Source organism: Cantharellus anzutake (assembly GCF_015039405.1).
Source record: "Cantharellus anzutake strain C23 chromosome Unknown EI90scaffold_16, whole genome shotgun sequence".
NCBI classification, from domain to species: Eukaryota; Fungi; Basidiomycota; class Agaricomycetes; order Cantharellales; family Hydnaceae; genus Cantharellus; species Cantharellus anzutake.
The window spans coordinates 1,147,240-1,171,914 of record NW_024066966.1 but is presented as its reverse complement, the minus strand read 5'-3'; the positions used below and the strand labels follow the sequence as shown (position 1 = coordinate 1,171,914).

The window sequence follows — 24,675 nt, the reverse complement described above, 5'->3', positions numbered from 1 at the left end:
GATATAAGAGTGGAAGGCTGTGTGAATGTATCGAATGACCATATTATCGGCCTTCCATAATTGTACAAAGGCCTCGCTTACACGTGTGTTACGCCATCAATTTGTCCTTTATCGACTATGTCGCTGCAGCAAGAGGCTGAAACTCCCAGGAAAATGATGGGTGATTTCCTCGCAGCGGCGGGCAACACGGCGGTTTTAACTCTCAGAGGTGTCAATGCTACTGCTGATTGGTGTCCACCCCTAAAGAATGCGACTGGTGCTGCACTCTTCATCTTCGACGAGGCTAAAGTTGGTAACGATTCATGCCTGTTTACGAATGAAAGCTCACGCTGGCTTGCGCTACGTAGAAGTTCAAGGAGAACGCAGAGGAATGGACTGATTTCGGTGAACATGTGGCGAACACCATGGCCAAGGTAGCTTCGGCCATAGAGTCCGATGATGTGTCAGCGGAAGAAGCAAAACCATGGGTGGAAAGTGCCACAGAGCTTGACGGGTGGGTCTGTTTCCATTTCGGCAGTCTTCGATATCGTATTTACATCAGTCCCAGCGCGCTACAGAAGATTAAGTCCGAAATTGAAAGACGGGGGAAAGTAGAAAAACGATCCACTATCAGAAAGACATTTTCTTACTTGAAAGACCCGGGAAGAATTGGCGGCCTGAAGAAAGATTTTGACAAAGCATTGGCATCGTTTCAGGTAGCTTCCTTACGGTATCGTCCCATAACCATTCTGATTGCTGGCCGATGCAGGTTAGGACGAATTTGATAACTGGTGCCAAGTTAGCGGCCATAGAACGTCGTCTACACGAAGACAAAATTCTCGGTAGTCTACGAGACCCTTCTATTGCCCGTGATGATCCCACCCAAGCGTGCCTAGAAGGCACTAGGGTTGATCTCATCGAACGTGTCATGACATGGTGTCGCAACACTGGGGATAGCGAGAACCGGCTAATGCTGTTGACTGCTGTGGCAGGTGCCGGCAAAACCTCGATTGCACACACAATAGCAGAACGATGTGCCAGTGAAGGGGATGTTACCTTGTTGCTGCACTTCCTCTTTAAAGCGGGTGAACGGTCCCGACCTGATTTTCTATTCAGCAGCATAGCTCAAGCTTTGGCAGACCATGACCCCGTTTACCGTACTTTCATTACCTCTGCTCTTCGAAACGACCCTAGTCTCTCAACAGCTTCATTCGTGACGCAATTCAAGAAATTGGTGGCTCCCTCTCTGCTCCATAAGCCTCCACCCTCCGACCGTCCTATGGTGATCATCATCGACGCTTTGGATGAATGTGACAAGAAAGTGTTCGAGTCCCTTGCCGAAGTTCTTAGGGACAAAGTGCCGAGGCTACCATCTTCCGTCAAATTCTTCATCACATCGAGACAATTTGATCTCGTGAATCGCTACCTCTCCCCTGATTACCCTATTGATCGTCTCACTATTGATCTCTTGGATGAGGCAAATGTGCAAGACTGTGCTCGATACACATGCTTCGAGCTGCAAAAGCTAAAGAAGTTACATCGAGACTCACAGCGTAATCTCCAGGATGAGGATAAAATGGTACAGGAGATCTCAGAACGAGCAAATGGCTTGTTTATCTGGATCAGCACCATCTTTGGTTACATGAAGACGGCCAACAAGGATCCTATGAGGACACTAGAAAGTCTGCTCGACATGGGTGCCAAACGACCAGAAGTCCCTGCCGAGAAGATGATGGATGACTTGTATACAACCATTTTGAAGAAATGTGCTTGGGAGGATGAAGATTTTGCGCACGATTACCCAATCGTGATGGGAGCAATCTTCGTTGCTCAGCAGCCTCTGTCCATCACAGCCTGGGACACAATTTTTTCGCCTTTCCTCGAGTCTTCTGTTCAATATGTGTTGGCCGAACTTGCTCCTCTCCTCTCGGGAGTTGAGGATCATTGCACTCCGGTCCGCATTTTACACCAATCTTTCCGCGATTTTATTGTCGATCGGATTGATCCCCAAACAATCAGCTCTCGTTGTACTCCTGTAGCTGTGGGGGTAGAGAATACCAGGGTTGCCCTGCGGTGTGCCGAGATTTTGAACCAGGATCTTTGCTCTGTAAGGGGCTTAGGACTGATTGAAAACTTGTCCGAAATAGATGAAATACCGCGCATTACTCCAGAGTTATCTGAGCACTTTCATTATGCATGTCGTCACATTGTCCATCACCTCAGTGGGGTTCAGGAACCCTCACAGGAACTTGCTGTGTCAGTTGGTACGTTTCTGAGCCAGGAAGCAACTCGCTGGGTGGAAGTCTGTGTGAGAATGGAAAGCTATGTCAGTATCTCTTCACTCCCTGAGTGGGCTAAGGTATGGGTTATCGATAAATTGTATTAATGAAACTACCTCATGATCTTATCCAGTTGGCTGCTGTCCACAGGTCGAAAGATGCTGTTGGCACACTGGCTAATGTGCTTGCCCAGCTTCACTGGGATTTGGGATCTTTTTCAAGATTCCAGGAGGCATATGAAGCAGCAAACGATTCTGTTGTGCTGTGCCGTTACCTTTTTTCTGTGGACTCAAGTTCCTACACCCCACATCTGGCCGAGTCACTTAACAGTCTATATAGTGCCCTTTCCAAACTGGGACGGCACCCGGAGGCGCTCCCATTCATCGAAGAAAGCGTCAAACTCCACCGCCAGCTAGTTGCTGTTAACCCAGGATTATACACCCCATATTTGGCTATGTCTCTCAAGAATCTACCTAATGCTCTTTCCAATCTCGGAAGGCATTCAGAGGCACTCCCATTTATCGAAGAAAGCGTCAAACTCAACCGCCAGCTAGTTGCCGCACACCCAGGATCATACACCCCAGATTTGGCCATGTCACTCAATGATCTATATAATACTCTTTCCAATCTCGGACGGCACTTGGAGGCGCTTCCCTTCATCGAAGAAAGCATTGAACTCTACCGCCAATTAGTTGACGTTAGCCCGGGAGCGCACACCCCAAAATTAGCTAACTCACTCAACAATCTACATAATGCTCTTTTCAATCTCGGACAGTACCTGGAGGCACTCCCATTTGTTGAAGAGAGTGTCAAGCTCTGCCGCCAGCTAGTTGCTGTTCACCCAGGATCATACACCCCGGATTTGGCCTTGTCACTCAACAATCTTTATAATGCTCTTGCCAATCTCGGACGGCACTCAGAAGCGCTCCCATTCATTGAAGAAAGTGTCAAACTTCGACGCCAGCTAGTTGCCGTTAACCCAGGATCATACACACCGAATTTGGCCATGTCACTGAACAATCTATATAATGCTCTTTCCCATCTTGGACGGCACTCGGAGGCACTCCCATTCATCGAAGAAAGCGTCAAACTCTACCGCCAGCTGGTTGCCATTAACCCAGGATCGTACACATCGGATTTGGCTACATCACTCAATAATCTATGTGATGCTCTTTTGGAACTCGGACGGCACTCGGAGACGTTCCCATTCATCGAAGAGAGTATTAAACTCTGGGGCTAGCTAGTTGCCGTTAGCCCCCGTCGTATGGTCACTACCCCTCATCACTGCGAGATCCCCATGCAGCCAACAAGCGAATGAACACCAGAGATGAGCCCGACCCCGGACATGACTTGGAGAACGCAGGACCAGAAAACACTGCAGGGAGATAGTGCAGGCCGAGACAGCAGAGCAGAAACGGACTTTAATTTTTCTTAATATTCCCCTTCCATCGATATACACAGACACTAAAACCCCGACGACCCAATCCCCGAGGACTCCCAACCTACACACACCAGGGAACACCTGATTTGTACTGACGATCCCTCATGCTCGGTGATAAATCAGATCCTCCTCCACGCTTCATTCCAATTCATTAAGTCTTTCATCGTCTGCGAGTAACGGAGGTGGTGGTGGTGATGGCAGTGGTGGACTAATGAATAGTCTGTAGCAAGAATGGGTGAAGGGCGTATTTTCTGAGTCATGCGAGGAGGATATATTCGAAGGATTATTCAACCAATGTGTTGATGACGAGGGTTGAGATGACAGGGATTACACGGGGAGGCGAAGTTAACTATGTATCCCCTTTGGCATTGCGTGTGTTAAGTTACCCCCTTCCCTTCCTCGCCTTCGCCCTCAATGCCCTAAGCGTAAAAAGTGGATTACTGTTTTGAATCCATCACCTCCAACATCTGTTTGCGTGTCCTTATTGGAACCATTGACGGAGAATCCTACCCAGAACCGGATGGAGCCCCCTGTGCTGTTCGATTCCGTGATGAATCCGACGTGGTTCTTTTTGACGAAGTAATATGAAATAAAGATGTGTTTATGGAATTGCGGGGAAGGTTGCAGCGGAGGACAGAGTGGTGCGAATTCGAGTGGTGCAAGAAGGTAGTGTGGCAGGTAGAAGGGTCAATGAGGATGTAGGTGTGCGGAGTGTGAGGTTTGAGCTTGAGGGAGCCTTAGAGTATCTTTCCGCAGTACTACGCGCGGGCCGGAATTTATTTTATGGAAATTTCCACAAGCGAACGGGGTGAGGTTGAGTATTTATCCTCAGTTTTTTTGATCGGTCTTGTACAGAGTTAATGACGGTGATTCTTGGCTGGTCTTCTAGTTTGACCCCAAGTCGCTGATACGAAAAATGTTTGTACTTTTCTATCATTTGTTTGGTATGCTATCACTGATATCATGTCCGATGAATGTCTCTGGTGCTTGTTCTTAACCGTAGATTCAACTGGTTCTTGCAGCGATGAAAGAGATGAATGGGCTTAAAGATGCCGGGATCATGTAGATGTACGCACCGCGGGACCCGCTTGGCTCAGTTCTTCCTTCCAGGTCCTCTCGTAACTATAATATCGGCTGTCCCTGCACACCCCGCTTCCAATCCAAGGTCAAAGACTCAAGAGATGACCTAGTTGATGGATTGAACTTAAACTTGTCCACTTTTTCTCGCGCATAAGCCATATTCGCATGTAACCCCCCTTGTCCGCGCCCCCGTCCATCCTTAACTACCAGGCACAGGCAATGAATTCGGCATGGATTCTTTTCTTGCCGAATAGCCGAATTCCGCCACTTGAATGTCTTGATGTTCGACCTGATTCGAGGGTGCTATGACATCAACCTCTGATCTAGCTTCCTGACTCCCCAGTACTCTCTCATCCTCATCTCCTATGATCTGGCTCACGCACACAAGTTACCCTCCCCATCATTTCTTTACACCATTCATCGCTCGCCCTCACGCATTTTCATTTTCGACTCACGACCGGGTTGCACAGCAATAGATCGACGATCTTCAAATTATCCTGTCTTTTTCGTTCTCAAACTTCGCAGTCGGTCCAGTTATTCTATCTTTCCTTGGTTCTGTCCCGCGTCCGGGAGGTGATGGTGCCGCTGCCGGCTGTTGGGTGCCATATCTTTTTCTCTTTCTATTTTGACGGTACGGTACCAGCTGTGCAATAATTGTGCATCGATAGCAGTACTAGCCCTTCGTCGATTTTACATCAGGTCTTTTATCTAACAAGGAACAAAAACCTCTTTCCTTAAGCATGCGCAGCGCCGAGCTATTTTCCTGATGATCACAATCGTGCGTATCCATTCTATGACATTTCCACATGCAGGGCCGGCAGTGGCATGCAAAGTGATGTTTAGGACAGATTTATTCAGAAGCTCGGTGGACAGTTATAATAAAATGCATGCATGCATACAAGTGAGCTACTATTGCTCCAGTACGGCCACACACTGTGCATGTGCTGGACAGAGAACGCGCATCATGGCTGGGAGTTCCGAGCTAGTTGGAAAGCCGTTCAAGTGCCAATTATGTCCAATAATCGATAATCGACCAGTGAAAGGCCGGGAGCTGCCGTATGCAGGAACTAAGAGGAGCATATGGGGACCCGAGCTCCACCATAGAGATTCTCCCACGCACCGTCTGTCAAATAGACTTCCGTTGGGCTCAGCAAATCCATCCTTTATCCAGAGGAAAACCGTGGTGATACTCATGCGGTCGCTCGAGTTGTAAAAGCTCTGAAAGCTGCGTGCACTGGCCTGTGCTGTCTTACCCAACGCGCCGCACTCCTCGTAAACGTCACACACAGCGCCTTTTTCCTGTCCGTTCACGAGACACTTCTGCAGTGGGATTTGTTGTGGATTCCGATACTCTGGGGAAGGATGATGGTTGTATACTTAACAATGATGCTTTGAAACCGCTCGAACACACTTGGCCGATTTCGTGGCCCTGCTTTTGAACATGGACGTATTATTACCTACTACGTCGTACCCCTCCTAACTCCAGTCCCCGAAGACCCCCGATCATGCTGGACGAAGAAATACTCAAAACCGAATTCTGATGCCTCAGTGGTGCCTTGGTTGCCGGATGGTTGGCGTCCGAGTCGAAGCGACTCAATGGCATTTTTTGCGCATCAGCTGTATGGAAGCCTTAGCTTCGACTATTCACCTCCGACTTAGGTCACAGGTGATTTTTTCTTGTTAATCGATCATCGATTCAACTGACGCACTTCACGTACTCGTGCCACACCGGCGCCGCGACCTGTACCTCGGTGTGATGTCCATTCCTAACCCCATTCATCCTCTAGTTCTAGACAGGCTAATACTGGTTTTCTAGAGTTACCTGCCTGCCTGGGTTCTCCCGTAGTATATACTAAAGCTAGATCATCACCCGTCCCAATTGCTTTGGTTCCTGCGATATCTAAGCCCTTTCACTTAACCAGTCCGGGCCCGGCCGCTGAGCGGCGCCATAGATATAAGATTGGAGGGCTGTGTGAATGTATCTAATATCCTTCCATGACTGTATATACAAAGGCCTCGTGGCTTTGAGTATTGTCACTCACACGTGTGTTACACGCCCAAAGATCTCTCTCCTTTCCTGTTATCGACCATGTCGCTGCAGCAAACTCCGAGGGAAAACATTAATGATTTCCTCGCAGCAGCGGGTAACACGGCGATTTTGACACTCAGAGGTGTCAACGCTACGGCTGATTGGTGTCCACCCCTAAAGAATGCGACTAGTGCTGTGCTTTTCATCTTCGACGAGGTCAAAGTTGGTAATGATTCATGCTTGTTCACGAATAAAAGCTCATGCTGGCTTGCCCTATGTAGAAGTTCAAAGAGAACGCAGAGGAATGGACTAATTTCGGTGAACATGTGGCGAACACCATGGTCAAGGTAGCTTCAGCCATAGAGTCCGATGATGTGTCAGCGGAAGAGGCGAAACCATGGGTGGAAAGTGCCACAGAGCTTGACGGGTAAGTCTGTATCCGCTTCGGCGGTCTTCAATAATATCGTATTTACATCAAGTCCCAGCGCGCTACAGAAGATAAAGTCCGAAATTGAAAGACGGGGAAAAGTAGAAACACGATCGACTATCAGAAAAACATTCTCTTACTTGAAAGACCCGGGAAGAATTGATGGCCTAAAGAAGGATTTTGACAAAGCATTGGCATCGTTTCAGGTAACTTTCCTTACAGTATCGCCCCATGACCATTTTGATTGTTGGCCGATGCAGGTTAGGACGAACTTGATAACCAGTGCCAAGTTAGCGGCCATAGAACGTCGTCAACGCGAAGACAAAATTCTCGATAGTCTCCGAGACCCTTCTATTACCCGTGATGATCCTACCCAGGCGTGCCTAGAAGGCACCAGGGTTGATCTTATTGAGCGTATCATGACATGGTGTCGCAACACTGGGGATAGCGAGAACCGGCTAATGCTGTTAACTGCTGTGGCTGGTGCCGGCAAGACTTCGATTGCACTCACAATAGCAGGACGGTGTGCCAGTGAAGGGGACATCACCTTGCTGCTGCACTTCCTCTTTAAAGCGGGCGAACGGTCGCGGCCTGATTTTCTATTCAGCGGCATAGCTCAAGCTTTGGCAGACCATGACCCTGTTTACCGTACTTTCATTACCTCGGCTCTTCGAAATGACCCTAGTCTCTCAACGGCTTCATTTGTGACGCAATTCAAGAAATTGGTGGCTCCCTCTCTGCTCCATAAACCTCCACCTTCCGACCGTCCTATGGTGATCATCATCGACGCTTTGGATGAATGTGACAAGACAGTGTTTGAGTCCCTTGCCGAAATTCTTGGGGACGAAGTGCCGAGACTACCATCCTCAGTCAAATTCTTCATTACATCGAGACAATTTGATCTCGTGAATCGCTACCTCTCCCCCAATTACCCCATCGATCGTCTCACTATTGATCTCTCGGATGAGGCAAACGTGCAAGACTGTGATAGATACATACGCTTCGAGCTGCAAAAGCTAAAGAGGTTACATCGAGATTTACAGCGTAATCTTCAGGATGAGGATAGAATGGTACAAGAGATCTCAGAACGAGCAAATGGCTTGTTTATCTGGATCAGTACCATCTTTGGCTACATGAAGACGGCCAACAAGGATCCTATGAGGACACTAGAAAGCCTGCTCGACACGGGTGCCAAACGACCAGAGGTCCCTGCCGAGAAGATGATGGATGACTTGTATGCAAGCATTTTGAAGAAGTGTGCTTGGGAGGATGAAGATTTTGCACACGATTACCCAATCATGATGGGAGCAATTTTCATCGCTCAGCAGCCTCTGTCCATCGGAGCCTGGGATGTGATTCTGTCACCTTTCCTCAAGTCTTCTGTTCGATATGTGTTGGCTGAACTTGCACCTCTCCTCTCAGGAGTTGAAGATTCCGACATTCCGGTTCGCATCTTACACCAATCTTTCCGCGACTCTATTGTCGATCGGATCGATCCCCAAACAATCAGCTCTCGTTGCACTCCCGTAGCTGTGGGGGTGGAGAATGCCAGGGTTGCCCTGCGATGTACCGAGATTTTGAACGAGGATCTCTGCTCTGTAGAGGGTTTAGGACTGATTGAAAACTCGTCTCAAAAAGATGAAATGTCGAGTATTCCTCCAGAGGAGTTTTCTGAGCACTTTCGTTATGCAAGTCATCACATTGTCCATCACCTCAGTGGAGTTCAGGAACCATCACAGGAGCTTGCTGTGTCAGTTGGTATGTTTCTGAGTCAGGAAGCGACTCGGTGGGTGGAAGTCTGTGTGAGAATGGGAAGCTATGTCAGTGTCTTGTTACTCCCTGAGTGGGCTAAGGTATGGGCCATCGGTTGTGTTAAAGAAACTACCTCATGATCTTCCAGCTAGCTGTTGACCATAGGGCTGTTAGCACACTGGCGATTGCGCTTACCTGGCTTCCGCGGAATTTGAGATTTTTTTCAAGATTCCATGAGGCTTATGAGGCAGCAAACGATTCTGTCGCACTCTGCCGTTACCTTCTTTTTGTAGACTCAAGTTCCTACACCCCGCATTTGGCCAGGTCACTCGCCTGTCTATATGATGCTCTTTACGCACTCGGATGGCATTCGGAGGCACTCCCATTCATCGAAGAAAGCGTCAAACTCCGACGCCAACTAGTTGCTGTTAACCCAGGATCATACACCCCGCATTTGGCCGAGTCACTCAACAATCTATGCAAGGCTCTTTCCAATCTCGGACGGCACTCAGAGGCGCTCGCACCTGCCGAAGAAAGTGTCAAACTCCGACGACAGCTAGTTGCCGTTAACTCAGAAGCATACACCCCATATTTGGCCAAGTCACTCCACTATCTATATAATGCTCTTTCCGGTCTCGGACAGCACTCGGAGGCGCTCCTATCTATCGAAGAGAGCGTCAAACTCTGCCGCCAGCTAGTTGTCATTGACCCAGGATCATACACACTGGATTTGGCCATGTCACTCGACAGTCTACATAATGCTCTTTCCAATCTCGGACGGCACTCGGAGGCGCTCCCATTCATTGGAGAAAGCATCAAACTCTTCCGCCAGCTAGTTACCGTTAATCCAGGATTATATGCTGCGGACTTGGCCTTGTCACTCAACAATCTATATATGACTCTTTCGGGTCTCGGACGGCACTCGGAGGCGCTCCCATTCATCGAAGAAAGTGTTAAGCTCTACCGCCCGCTAGTTGCTATTAACCCAGGAGCATACACCCGAGAATTGGCCAGATCAGTCAACGATCTACGTGATGCTCTTTCTAATCTAGGTCGTCATTCCGAAGCACAAATGGTTCACATTTGAGCGTGATCTCCCCATCATTGCATTGCCCACACTGCTGCCTGCCTACGGTGGGCGAGCTTGAATTGGATATTCGGCTCGCCAACGCCCACAAATCCAACCCCATTTTTTGATTGCAAACTATGGATAAAAGATTTAAAAAGTTTCCTCTGCTACGAATTACAGTCGCATCATGATCTTACAATTTTATTATCACATTTCTTACTCTAAGACATTTTCCCTCCCATTGCTCATCGGCTCATGTCAGGGTGGTGGGAATGCGGGTGGTGCAGGAAGGCCGAGTGGGAGTGTGGCAGATAGGAGGGTCAACGAGGATATAAGTGAGCGGAGTGTGAGGGGTTTGAAGGGGCCTTGGAGCATCTCCGCCGCACTGTGGATGGGAGGGATATGAACAAGGCAGCCAAGTTTAAGTTTTCGCAGGCGAACTGGATATTAAGTTTTTGTTCGGTCTTGTGTAGGGTGATTTTTGGTTGGTCTTCTAGCTTGAACCCAAGCCGCTGATACGAAAAATGTTTGTACTTTTCTATTATTTGGTATGCTATCGCTGATGCCTGATGAATGCATTTGGTGCTTTTTTTGACTGTAGATCCAACTCATTTTCGCAGCGGTAAAAGAGATAATGAGCTTGAACATTCCGGGTTCATGTAGGCGTACTGGACTAGACTTGTAGGGCGCATTTCGCTCTTTCCGGGTTAAATGTCTCAACTCGGAGTCGGTAATGATTTCGTCACAGTTTGCTCTAGCAATGAGCTTCCCGGATTTGGAGTCTTGGATGTTGGCGGTTTTTGTGTAAAGAGTGGTTGGGAGTCCGACGTTGGAGAGTTGGCGGATGGATAGGAAATGATTTGTGATTAATGGAACGTGGAGGACATTGGTGATTTGATTTGCGGCTTGGATACACTCAGGCTGATCAAAAATTTGATATGTGGCGAAGAGTGAGCGGTTCCGCACTCATGTGCGAAGTTGCACCAGAGTCGATGATAAAGTCCGTGCTGTCCATGGGTGATGTAGCAGTTCTATCGACCCTTTCGTCTTGTCTGAGGTGGGGTGCTTCTGCCGGAGTTGTTATGTGGGGCTGACCATCTGAGCTCCCGACACTATGACTCTTTTCGGCCGCTTCCCCGGACTCCGCTTCTTTGGACCTTGCTCTTCTGCATCTCCCCCTTCAGCCCGATATTCCTCAGTAGAATGGTTTTGCCTTGCAGCTCTGACATTCCTTCCATCCCTCGGCCTCGAGTCCGATTTCGGACATTCCCTATTTCGACTTCGCGTACTTGGCTTTCTCTGACATTTCCCTTTGCACTCATAGTCGCAAATGGACTCAATGGACTAGGTCTTAAGACCCGGGGGACGACCTGATAACGGAATAACCGCTTGCTCTAATGCTAAAGCTCAGTCTCAAGCTAATGCGCGAGAACTATAATATTACCTAATGCTAAAGCTATAAGGTAATATACAATGAGTTACAATGTATAAGGAATAAGAGTAAAAGAATGTTGTAACTAACCTCAGTCTCAAGCTAATGCGCGAGAACTGAGGGAAAAAGGAAACTAATCCAAATGAATGAATATAGTTGGTGGACATTCTGCGGAATACACCGAGCACACCCAAATCCGGTTGCTGCCACGTGAGCTGGGCATGTGAAGTCAAGCATTAAATTAGCCGGCCTGACAAAGTTTCAGGGGGTGTAGCTCAGAGCACTAAGGACCCAAATCCGGCTGCTTCAGACCACATGACATGGACATGTAGGAGATTAGCAGTAAGTCCGGCCTGAATATGAATTCAGGGGGTGACGGCTCACGGGTTGTTGGAACCCCGGTGGTTTGGGTCACATGTGGATCACATGGTCGATCCAATGTGAAGGGGGTGTGTTGAAATAACCACCTCAGCCTATCAGGGCGTATGGTGTAATGGCTGTGCACGCTGAGTTCGCGATCCAGAAGACTGGAGTTCGATTCCCAGTATGTCCAACTTTTAGGTTTCCCTAAAAGACCATGTGCAAATTCCAACACCTGATTGGTGGATTGATGTCAGGGCATGCCCCGACATGCCCCGCCTGACCCCCGCTCCGCTTCCCCGCTCCGCACCGCTTCTCCCTCCTCTCCCTCTTCCTTTCTTCTTTCTTTCTTTCTTTCTTCCTCTCTCTCTTACATGGACCGCTGTTCAATGTATCACCAGCACACATGCCCATTTCCCCTCCTGTATCTTACCATCCCTATATCGCCGCTACTGCCGCCGCACTCGCCCCACACCCACAGCGGGCCCTCTCAGGATCTCCTGCGGAGGCACCTGGAGAGTCATGGCTGTGTGTGTGAGGGTGACGTGGCGTGCCCCACGTGATCAATCCCGCATGTATATAATAACAGCTGGAGGGGGAACCGAAGAAGTAGCCTTCTTCTCACATTCCCACTTCAGGCAAGTAGTGTAGCCTTCCCTTTTAATGATAACTCACATTCCCACTTCAGACTAAGTGGTCGGGGATGCTCACCCCGCAACAGGATTGCCGCTATGCACAGCCGCTATTCGTCCCACCGAGTCCTGCACACTGGGACCTTGCCGCTTTCAGAGCTGTCCCTGACAGCAGAAGAAGGCTTCAACCTCATCTCCCCTGCCTCCCCTGCTATGGTGACTGAAGAGCAGTACGATGAACTGCTGTCCCGATTCCAAGAGCTCCAGGCCATCGTAGAGAGCCAAGCTCAAAACCAGCCCCCAGCTGCGCCTGCACTGGCACCGGTTCCCGCACCAACACCTGCACCCACCCCCAGACCCAAACCGCCTAAAGTCACCCCCCCCACTGCCTTCTCTGGAGCAGCTGAAGACCTTGACCGCTTCAAGGCCGAATGCGGCATATATTTCCATGTCCAAGCAGCGGAATTCCCCAACGCCCTCTCCCAGATCCTCTTTGTCCTGTCCTATATGAAGGGAGGGATTGCGGGGGCATGGGCGATGCAGCACACCATCTCGCTACTGATGACAGGCTCCCCCAGCTCACCATGGACGAGTTCAACACGGAACTTGATGCCATGTTCCAGGACCCAAACTGCGAGGCCACAGCCAGACAGAAGCTGGCCACTCTGTGGCAGGGCAGCGACTCCATGGATAAGATCATCCAGGAGTTTGAGATCCTCGGACCCACCTCACAGCTAGGGGACGTGGGGCTAGTGGATCGCTTCGAACAGGCGATCAACTCCTGGCTCCGTGAGAGCATTTACCACCTCTGCCCCATGCCAACCACCTGGGCTGAGTGGAAACGCGAGGCCACCCTCCTCGACAACCAGTGGCAGCGTTTCCAGGCGATGCAACCCCACTTAGCCCCTGCCAGGCCCCCACTCTTGCCCCCGAGACCCCCACTCCCTACCACTCTCCTGCAGCCATGCCCCCTACCCACTGCCGCTGCACCCCAGCCCCATGCGCCCTGCCCCACGGCAGGAGCAGGGCCACAACCCATGGACCTTGACTGCTCGAGGATCGACCAGGGGTGAAACGGGCTGTGTTACAATTGCAACGCACCAGGGCACATCACGCGGGACTGCCCGCAACCGAAAACCTGCCGAGCCAGACGGATGCACCCCGAAGACCTCAGAGCACTCATGGAGGGGCTGAGGAGACAGCTGGTAGACGAACCAGAGACAGAGGGAGAAGGGCAGGAAGTGGAGGCCCAAGAGGATTTTCAGGACGGCGACCAGTGAGGGATGCGCCCTGGCTGCCTGCAGGCGATAGTACTAGCTTGTGTAGATACCGTGAGGTGCCTAACCCAGTGCCGATATCTAAATTCCACCAAGTCATTGCCAAGAAGAAGAGGAAAAACGTGTCCTCAACCAGCAAGGGCAGAGAAGCCCCAGAAATGGTGCCGGAGGTAGCGGTCTGTCAGAGACGGAACACTGTCAGGAGGTGGATGGAAGATGGATTGGGTTCTGTCTGAGTTGAGGTCGGAGGTGATGCAGAGGTCTGTTGGAGCGTGCGTGCGGATATGCAGGTGGAAATATGCGGCACGTCTGGAAGCGCTGTTCAAGGTTAGCAGAGTGGGATCGCAGCCTCAGCGACTCAGGTGGAGCGCTGTGCCCTGAGCCTGACGTTTGGGGGAGATCCCGTATTTACGGATTGACACTCACAGCGGACTTCAAACAAGACTTGTGGGCAGAGCGGACCTGTAGGAGGAGTGCGGACTCCATGAGCATGGGCTCAGAGGGGGGAAGCCCCCTTTGCAGAAGGAGAGACTCAGACCAGACAGGGGGGTACTCTAGTTGATTTCAGACTGAGGTCCCCGAAAGTATTTACAAGGTATAAGTAGGTAAGAGAAATCAAAAGAGGGACCAGTCAGTCCAGTGTGGAAATAAGCGGAAATGAGCGGGGACTTGTCAAACTAAACCAAGGACAAGAACCTGGGAAATGGGAGGCAAGGAATGAATAAGGTCAAAGTGGATCAAGTACCAATATTGACAGATTAAATGAATGAATAGGAAAGTGCAATAGCACACGGATCAAATGCCAATATTGGGGTGAACATAATAGGCACTCGGCAAGGAATGAATGTTATGTTGCTGAGTGACAAAAATGGCCAGAGGACAAAAGCGGAGGACAGCACGCGGCACCGATACAAGTCCGCAAATAAGCGGGGTCGGTGCGGTGCCGACACAAGTCCGTGAACAGAGGTTGATCTGTCAGCACTGTCACACAAGGACAGCATGAAGGCCAACAGAGGTACAGAGGGGAGTGGGAGTGTTGACCTGACCAGAGGTGTCAAGGGCAACCAGAAGTGGCCAGAGGGTGCAGAGATGGGCAGAGGGTGCAGAGATGGGCAGAGGGTGCAGAGATGGGCAGAGGGTGCAGAGATGGGCAGAGGGTGCAGAGATGGGCAGAGGGTGCAGAGATGGGCAGAGGGTGCAGAGATGGGCAGAGGGTGCAGAGATGGGCAGAGGGTGCAGAATGCACGGAAGCGGGGCATGGCTGTGACCACAAAGTGGGAAGCAATGAGTGTGGTTCAGATGGAGACAAGGCAGGCATAGGAACTGGAGGGACTGAATGCCAGGAGCACCAAGGGCTCAGGAACTGTAAGGTCAGAATACCAGCAGGGTCTAGGTTCTGATTATTGGCCAAGTCTCATGCAATAAGGCAGGGGGCCAGACATGGGGTTGGGGGCTGGTTAGGATGGGTTTTGGGTCGGCAGATTTGCCTATCAGCATTGGTTCACTGCTGACAGAGCCCTGGGATTTGTCGGTCGTTGTAGGTGGGATAATTGCCCACACGCAGAGCCGGCTCGGATATCCATTTACACCATTCAAAAATCATCTTCATTCGTTCCATAATTCGATACAAACTTGGTACCTAAAAATACTCCTAATTCCTACGAATCCGTCGATGTCAAGATCGTCCCAATCGGTGGAGATTTGGTGGAGTTAAGTGTTGGGGAGGTTGGCCACAGCGCGGGTCACAGGATCTGGTCATGTGCGGGCGTGGGAAGTTCAATTTAGGCAAGCGGGAAGTCAGAAAAGCATGCTTCACACATTCCCAAGGCATCAAATAAATTGGGAAAAATGTTCTTTAGCCGCGTAAAGGTTATTCCCAGCCACATTTCCAGTTTCGGGTACTAATTTTGTGAAATCATTGATAAATTCCCGATTTTCCTCATATTTTCACATTTTTACCATCATTTTGATATATTGGATGATATTCTTTTATTCTTTTGATGCCCTTTTCAAATATTTCGCTTACGATGGGGTCCAGGAGCCATATGGTGCCAATATTTCCCATCAATCATTTCTAAAAATGTTTATTCTTTATAATCCTGTACATACCGGGATTGAAAATTAAGTTCTCCCCTCCCCCAATTTTCTCTAAGGTGCTAGGACGTGCTAGAGTGGGTGTGAGTGTGTGGAATTCCAACAGTAGGAATAAGGGCAGTGATCTAGCTCACAACAAGTGAGAAGTGGACACTGAGCCCTGTCATATCCGTGCATACCCGACCCCGACCCGACTTCCGGACCTCCACCCTCTTCACCTCCGGAGTCATAACCTACCGCTGCCGTTCCGATACTCACCTTCGGTCCTGGCAACACACCTCCTCCTTACCTCCCTGACCCTATCTCCGTCCGCTCCGATACTCATCTCGGACCGAACACCGCCCCTCTCGCCACCCTCCTACTACTCCGCTCCCCCTTCACAACACCTACACCCTCCCGTTATCCTCCTACGCTTCCCCCGTCCGCTCCGATACTCACCTTCGGACCTGACTACTCTCCTTCTCCCCTTACCTGTCCCCTCTCTCCTCCCTCCGTTACTCCTCCGCCACCCTTCCGCCAAGTTACGACCTTCCACCGCTGTTCTGTACTTCGCACTCGGACACCGCTCGTACCTTACTCCGAGCCTCCGTCATAGTCCCTACCTCGGACTTTGACTCCACCTCGGCCTTAGTCCATTGCATTGGTGACCTCTGTCAGGGCACATACCCTGACTTAGCCTGGACCCGGACCCGCGTCCGGACCCGCTCCACTTCCCGCGCACTTCCTGCGCCGCACGCTCCGTGCGCCGCACGATCCGACCCCGGATCCCACCTCATGTGACTTCCGGGTATTCCCGGAAGTTTTCGCCATATTGGGGCCACTGTGGGAAAGTGAGAAGTTAACCTTCTTCTCACTTTCTTACCCACAGTAGGCAAGTGTATCTACTTGCCCCTTTGTTTATATCACTTTCTTACCCACAGTAGCTCTTTGCCTTGAGACTAGGCTGTTACGGGTTGGGCTGTGGGCTATAGAGAGAGGGGTCATGGGGACCCAGGGTCCGTCCCCTGACAGCAGAAGAAGGTTTCAACCTTCGCCCCTGCCCACCTAGGATGTCCCGCATGGGCCATGAGAGCCCGGACTGAGTCGGAGCTGGGCACGGGCCGAACACGCGATTTTCGAGTGGCAGCCGTGCCACGTCATCACTTCCCCCAGACCATTACACATTCATTACCTGCGATACAACCACACTCCCATTCCCTATCCCAGCCCCTTGCAACGCTGTCCCACAGATTGTGTTCCAATCTGTGAGGTTGAGTTGAGGGTCATCCCACCGCTTCCCAGACACCTCGCTGAACGCGCTAAGGAGACATAGCCGCCCGACTGCTGCCGACGTACCGGCCGAAAGGCACTCTGGAAACGGGGTCACCTACCCACTGCCAGCCTCGTAACTGCAGATGCAAGAATGATGACCCACTAGAGACTACCCACCCGGTCCCCCACATTATCCCACCGCTACCCGGACACCTCGCTGAATGCGCTAGGGAGACAAAGCCGCCCGACTGCTGCCAACGAACTGGCCGAAAAGCACTCTGGAAACGGGGTCACCCACCCGCTGCCAGCCTCGTAACCGCAGATGCCCAAGATAACCTGGATGAGACCACCCACCCCCGCTTTCACTTGCGACTGAGAGTCGCATGCACACGCAAGCGCATTTTTTGGATTCATGACGGAGAATGAGCATGAGAGGGAATGGATGCCGCTGGTGAGAGTGCCCAGGATCCCTGCTATGGCCGCTTAGGCATGCGGCATAGAGGGAGGGTTGTGTATCCCAGCCGCATCACGGACCCGCTATGGCTCACAGACCCGACTCCCTGCAGTGCCGGGCACCCAGGAGAGAGTTTGACATTAGAATTTCAATGGAGGATGGACATGAGAAGGGAAGTGTCAGTGTTGTTATGTAGCTCTCAGCGGGGACACTCGGATAACGGGGGAACAACCAACTTGATATTGTAACCGCACAGCGGTATAAGTAGTTAAAGTAATAACACGAATATCAGACAAAAGTAATAAGAAAGTGAGATACACGACAGCGCTACATGTGGAAGGCAATCAACAGTGAAACACGAAACACATGGTAAAAGGGTATCATATCGGATAGCCGATATGGGCATGATATGCGTACCGGCGCGTCGTCATGTCTTGCTCAAACAACACTCCCCCTCAAGTCATGACGTCGTCCGTTAGTGAAGAAACAAATTTGGTGAAAACGGGGTTTGGAAGCGGCTTAGTAAAAATGTCAGCCAAGTTATCTTCAGAACGGATGTGAAAAATAGAAATGTTTCCACGTTCGACGTGGTCGCGAATAAAATGATGACGGATATCGATATGCTTACTGCGGCCATGGAACTGAGGGTCGCGCGACAACGCTATCGCTCCTCGATTATCGCTGTTAAGTCTGAATGGACGCGGGGCCTCAAAACCTAGTTCCGCCATAAGCATATTATGCCAAAGTATGTGCCGAACAGCGTGGCTGATAGCAGCATATTCGGCCTCCAACGTAGAAAGGGCGATAGTGCCCTGCTTCTTCGACGTCCACACAATCGGTCCACCAGACATGACAAACACGGCCCCGGTAATGGAATGGCGATCGAAGTCTTCTGCATAGTCAGCATCAGCAAAACCTTCGGCAGCGAAACCAGAGTCAGATTTCCTATACACGATCCCGCGATTGACAGTGCCTTTAAGGTAACGTAAGACACGCTTGACACCATGAACATGATCGGGTCCGTATGTCGTGTTGAATTGGGCAAGATGTTGAGTGGCGAATGCGATGTCGGGACGGGTGTTAATAGCCAACCACATAAGTGATCCGACCATAGTGAGGTAAGGGTAGTTTGGACGGGGGCCAGGGAATGGGGAAAGCTTCCTCTTGGGTGACATGGGTAGGTCTTCGACGTTGCAGTCGGCCATCCCAGCCCGTTCGAGGACTTCGTGGGTATAGGATGATTGGGAGATGGTGATGGACTCGCGTGTACGATCTCGCGTTACTTTAATCCCAATGAAATGATGTAGCTCACCAAGGTCGCGTGTGTCGAACTTAGACTTAAGTTCATCCTTGACTTGGTCCATGTGAGCGTCATTGGCGAAAATCGCGGAGTCGTCAACGTGGAACGCGATCATAGAGATTTGGTCGTCTAAGCGCCGAACGTAGACACATGAGTCCGTGAACAAACGAGTGCAGCCCAGATCGACAAGAGCAGCGTGCAAACGTCTATTCCAGACTCGGCCTGCCTGTTTCAGGCCATAGAGCGTCTTCTTCAGCCTCAAGACCTTATCCGTCCCATCCTCATACCATGGTATCTGCTTCATATAGATTTCTTCCTCCAATTCCCCATTAAGATACGCCCCTACGACATCCATCTGGTGAATCTCCAGGTCTAGCTGCACAGCAAGTGCCAGCAGGAGCCTGAACGACTCAGTCCGCATCACTGGTGAGAAAGTCTCACCATAATCCATCCCCGGAACCTGCGCGAAACCCTGTGCAACCAACCGGGCCTTAAACTTCACAATCTCCCCCTCAGCATCCTTCTTCGTAGCTAGAACCCATCGACATCCAATAACTTTCCGATCCGCAGGTGCACGTACGGGTTCGAAAGTGTCCAGGTTTAGTAACTGTGCGACTTCGGCATCCATCGCGGCCCGCCAGTGCTCAGCATGAGGTCCTTGAAGAGCATCCTTGACCTCAGGTTTCTCGTCTGTGAAAGCTGCAAGAGCAACAGGGTCACAGTCCCCGCAATGGGAGTACTGTACCGTTGATTGAACAGCACCACGGTCGGAGACAACCTTGAGGAAAGGCTCGTTCAGAGGAGTACGGCGTGTGTGGTATGGGCGGATGGGGTGGTTGGACTGATTGGAAGGAGGTTCAGAGTGTTTGGGAAGGGAAATGGGATTGTGGGTAGCGTGCTCCCCCTCTTCCTGCGTCGCCTGTCCACTTTCAGCAATCTCCCCCTCAGGCGATGGCAGTGGAAGAGGGAGGGAAGGTGGACTCTCAGGGGTGGGGTTAGGGAAAATGACGTTCCGTGACTTCGCAACCTCCCCGCTGGACTTGTAATACCAGTAGGCGGTGGTCTCCTCTGAGTTGCCTAAGAACCTGAACTTGTTAGAACGGGGATCTAACTTCCCATTCTTACCAGATTGGTCTAGGACCCAAACATCGCACCCAAATATTTGAACGCCTGCGACACTTGGCTTCTTTCCAAAGAAGGACTCGTATGGAGTTCGGCCATCAAGCGCGCGCGTCGGGGTACGGTTTTTCAGGAAAGTGGCATATGATACGGCATAGGGCCAGAGGGACTTAGGGAGTTGGGAATCGAACAACATGGCACGCGAGTGGTCTAGAACGGTGCGGTTCAGACGCTCGGCAATGCCATTTTGGGCGGAGGAATGGGGAGCGGTTGTCGTGTACGTAGTTCCTTGTTCAGCGAGAAAAGACTTCATCGAATCGTTGAGATACTCGGTGCCGCTATCAAACCGGATGGCTTTGATTTTACGATTGAACTGAGTCTGGATGCGAGCAGCAAATCGACGATATTGAGTAACCGATTCGGATTTCTGACGAAGGAATGCTACGACGCTAAAACGGGTGGCAACATCGGTGAATGAAATGAAGTACTGATACCCGCCTTTGCCTAGAACCTGAGCCGGACCCCAGACATCGGTGACGATTAAGTCCCCGACTGATTTATATTTAGTTCTGGACTCTTTGGGGAAAGGCCTCGAGGTCTGCTTAGCTTGGATACAGGCTTCACAGGTGAAATTCAGAGTGGAATTGGGGGTAACCTCCAAGCCTTCAACGACTCCCATGTCCCTCATCGTCCTAAGCGAGGACGGGTTAAGATGTCCGAGGGCCCGATGCCACTCCTCCCAGGTACGACTTTTGGGCGAAGAATCACCCGAAATCGCAGCTAGTATGGAAGGGGCATCGGCCACGACAGTCTGCATGTCGAGACGGTAGAGGTGGTCTTGAATTCGGCCATCACAGAGTGGTGTGCGATCACGCGTGAGAAGTTTGATCTGGCCGGACTGTGTTTGCATGGTACCACCGACATCGTCGAGACGGGAAAGGGATAGGAGGTTGGGTTGGGATGATGGAATGTGTAGACAGTTGTGGAGAGTGACAATCCGTGAAGAGTCCCCAGCATGCATTACCGTTGCAACAGTCCCGCGTCCTCGGATGGGGACCTTAGCTCCCCCTACGCCAGTCACAAATTGACCAGGGGTCTCTGCATAGTCAAAGAAGGCTTCTCGCTCAGATACAACGTGGTCATCCGCACCAGTATCCCCAATCCATCGACTACCAGCCAGGACAGCAGGATTGGCAGATGCGACGAAGGAGAAGCTCGGCTCCTGCTCCTGAGAGGAGACATTTGCCGAATTCTTCTTCTTCTCGTCTGCTATCCGCTTCCGGCACTCCTTGGCCCAATGTCCATGCTTGTGGCAGTAGCGGCACTCGGAGTTGGATCGATCAGGTTTCTGTTTGTCTTTGTTTGGTTGGTCGGATTTGGAATTGAATGCGGAGTTGGACGGCTCTGTATTGCGCGATTGACGACGATTGGCTTCGCCTTTAATCCTGTTAAGGATGTAATCAGCAGCGGCGCTCTTCACAGCAGTGTCCGTAGAGTCGAGATCTTTGAGTTCAATGGTAGAGGTGAAGCTATCCCAGGAGGTGGGGAGTGAGATAAGTAACGCCATTACAAACTCTGAGTCTTGAATGTTATCACCGGCTATGTGCAGATTATTATAGATCGTGCGCATCTTCTGGACATGCGTGTCCAGGTTGTCATCTTCGGCCATGCGAGTTGTGTATAACTCCCGGCGAAGGAATATGCGGGATGTGGCGCTGGTCACCTCAAATTCCCTTTTGAGGATCTTCCAGGCCGCCTCGGGGGTCTGAGAATCAACGACAAACGTGTGGACGAACGGTGATACTTGCAGACGAATCAACGTAAGCGCCTTGCGCTGTGCCTTCTCGGCTGTGGCCTTCTGAGTCGCGTCGGTGGGCAACGTGTAACCGGTTTGAACGTAAGCCCATAGATCCGAGTAAGTCAGTATATCCTCCATGCTGGTTTTCCATTGAGTGTAGTTTTCCTTCCCGGACAAGATAGGGAGACGTTTGCCGAGGGATACCAAGTCTTCAGCCATGGGTTAGGTCGACTAGAAGTTGAGCGCGAGGTTTAGATGTAAGCAGCATCGAGTGTTTAGAGTTGTGGTGGTTAAGCCCTAGGCTGGGCTCATAACCTGTTGTTATGTAGCTCTCAGCGGGGACACTCGGATAACGGGGGAACAACCAACTTGATATTGTAACCGCACAGCGGTATAAGTAGTTAAAGTAATAACACGAATATCAGACAAAAGTAATAAGAAAGTGAGATACGCGACAGCGCTACATGTGGAAGGCAATCAACAGTGAAACACGAAACACATGGTAAAAGGGTATCATATCGGATAGCCGATATGGGCATGATATGCGTACCGGCGCGTCGTCATGTCTTGCTCAAACAACAGTCAGGGCAACCACACCTGACCATACAACCCCAGAACCACCTTCCCTGACCTCCCCCCACTTCCCTGATCCTCCCATCTTCACACACCTTTTGCAACTACAGCCCGCATGCGAACCCGCAGGAAAAATCACGTGGGTCAAGGCGAGCAACTCGCCTTAACCCACGTGACACCTTTTCCACATTGCGGGAACATGCTCGGCTCCTACCCTTAGTCACGTTACGAACTTGAGTTCGAGGAGCTTGGGGTAAGATCCAGCACCTGGCTGCCTGGGACACCGCAAGTGTCCAGTTCTGAGGTAGGGCCGCCCCCGGACAAAGGCCGGGCCCTGACAGGAAGGATAGGAGCTGACGAAGGAGCCCAAGGTCCCCTGCTGTGACCGCTTGGGAATGCAGCACAGAGGGAGGGTGGTGCTCAGCCCACATCAGGTAGCCCCACTGTCCACGCACCCGGACTCCCCAGTGTGCAAGATGCACTTGGGGGAGAGTTGTTTTCCACACGCGACCCCGCATGGCCCAGTCTCGGGCCCGACTATCTTTACCGCATACCCGCTACCCACCCCGAAAATTTTTTTCCTTTCCATACTTTCCCCATCCACCCCTGAAGAGGAGCCCAGTGTCCTAGGCAACGGACCACCATGTGCAGAGGAGGGGGGAGAGGGGGTTTTTGAGGTTTAGCCACTTCGGGGCGAAGTGGCATTAGAGGGAGGGTGAGGAGCGGGGTGTAGACCCTACCGGACCCCCTGGGACTCTCCCACTATTGCCGCTACCTCGGCGCTACCACACCCCCGACCCCGCATACCCAGAGGAGCGCAGCCCGGAGGTCAGAGTGCAGGCATGCAGACGATGGCCCAGAGGTCAAGTGCTGCACGACCACCCTCCATACCCGAAGCGGGCGCAGCCCCAAGGCCAGATGCGATCACGGGGACGACACGACTGCAGCTGGGGCATCATGAGATGATGAGGGATGCAGGCTGGAGGTCGCCGAGTCGCGAGCAGATGATGGAGGGTGCTGAAGGACCCAAATTTTTTTCAGGCAAGTCTTAGGGGAGCGCCGCATATGCGGCGATGGACGACTAGTTTAATTTTTTTAACTTAACTCTTATTTTTTCGCCGCCTTTTTAACTTAGAATAGTTTTACATTTCCACCACCACATCATCTCCCGCTCCCGCTCCCACCCGCTTTATTTTTTGTTTTGCTTTGTTCTAACCACTTGAGGGATGGGTTACCTGGGGACTAGGGCCACTTTGGGGCGAAGTGGCTTAGAGGGAGGGTGATGTCAGGGCACATACCCTGACTTAGCCTGGACCCGGACCCGCGTCCGGACCCGCTCCACTTCCCGCGCACTTCCTGCGCCGCACGCTCCGTGCGCCGCACGATCCGACCCCGGATCCCACCTCATGTGACTTCCGGGTATTCCCGGAAGTTTTCGCCATATTGGGGCCACTGTGGGAAAGTGAGAAGTTAACCTTCTTCTCACTTTCTTACCCACAGTAGGCAAGTGTATCTACTTGCCCCTTTGTTTATATCACTTTCTTACCCACAGTAGCTCTTTGCCTTGAGACTAGGCTGTTACGGGTTGGGCTGTGGGCTATAGAGAGAGGGGTCATGGGGACCCAGGGTCCGTCCCCTGACAACCTCATACTACGTAAACACCATTGCCAATATTCCTCGGACTTCCAACCCCGCCTCCGTAACCTCCGTAAGCTCCGCAACCCCCGAGCTTCGCGGACTGCCTTCGGCACTCTCGCCGCCTGTAATGTATTTCTCGCATTTTCCCTTCATCCCTATTTGGACTACTGCTTCTTTCTATTCTAGCCAGTTAGTCATCATCCCCACTTCCCCTCATCCTCCTGCCCCTCTGGGCCTCGCCCACTCTACCTCCTTTCGGACGTATCACAGGTCTTGCCCTATGACCTTCGGTACCGCTCCGCTCCCTCTACCCTTTGTTCCCGTTCGGACGTCTTCGTTCCGATTCGGTCACCCTTTGTTCTCTTTGTGCTTTTGCCCCTCCATTATATATATCGGCGCTTGTACATACTCATCTTGGTTTCAGTCCGAAATCGACCTGAAATGCCCCCTAGAGACTTCCTGCTCACCTACTGTGAAATTAAGGACCAAATGGACAAACAGCAATGGCACAGCGCTCCGCTTGAGTCGCTGAGGCCAAGGTCCCTCCACGCTAAGTCTCCGATTCCACTCCGGAGTCGTCCGTTTCCGCCCCGTTCTAACAAGCCCGGACCTTGCGGAAATCCCGGAGAACTCACCATGCGGAGTTAAGGATCAAAAGGATCAAGAGTCGAGCAAAGTCTAGAGAGAAAGT

The 24,675-nt window shown here is 51.2% G+C and overlaps 2 protein-coding genes and 1 non-coding gene across 3 annotated transcripts; all 3 read left to right on the top strand.

The window, feature by feature from the left end:
• Positions 1 to 117: 117 nt before the first annotated feature.
• EI90DRAFT_3121596 (uncharacterized protein) lies at positions 118 to 3,498 on the top strand (the record flags this gene model as incomplete). The annotated part of the gene is made up of 5 exons (XM_039063414.1): positions 118 to 288; positions 348 to 493; positions 548 to 695; positions 749 to 2,338; positions 2,392 to 3,498. The coding sequence occupies 5 exons, from the start codon at positions 118 to 120 to the stop codon at positions 3,496 to 3,498; spliced, it is 3,162 nt and encodes a 1,053-aa protein (XP_038918007.1).
• Positions 3,499 to 7,089: 3,591 nt separating this feature from the next.
• Positions 7,090 to 10,159, top strand: EI90DRAFT_530372 (uncharacterized protein). Its single transcript, XM_039067741.1, has 4 exons — positions 7,090 to 7,239; positions 7,294 to 7,441; positions 7,496 to 9,088; positions 9,136 to 10,159. Exons 1-4 carry the CDS (start codon positions 7,178 to 7,180, stop codon positions 10,072 to 10,074), a joined length of 2,742 nt encoding a protein of 913 aa, XP_038918006.1. The 5' UTR covers positions 7,090 to 7,177; the 3' UTR covers positions 10,075 to 10,159.
• A 1,808-nt stretch (positions 10,160 to 11,967) lies between these two features.
• EI90DRAFT_t110 lies at positions 11,968 to 12,041 on the top strand. Its single transcript has one exon. It is a non-coding gene; the product is annotated as a tRNA-Ala (tRNA).
• Positions 12,042 to 24,675: the final 12,634 nt, after the last annotated feature.

Excerpts from the sequence above, each read along its gene's own strand:
- EI90DRAFT_530372 (XM_039067741.1), top strand. The coding sequence starts at position 7,178 with ATGATGTGTCAGCGGAAGAGGCGAAACCATGGGTGGAAAGTGCCACAG. Across the intron at positions 7,240-7,293 it reads CCACAGAGCTTGACGGGTAA|CGCGCTACAGAAGATAAAGT; the intron begins GTCTGTATCCGC and ends ATCAAGTCCCAG. Across the intron at positions 9,089-9,135 it reads TACTCCCTGAGTGGGCTAAG|CTAGCTGTTGACCATAGGGC; the intron begins GTATGGGCCATC and ends ATGATCTTCCAG.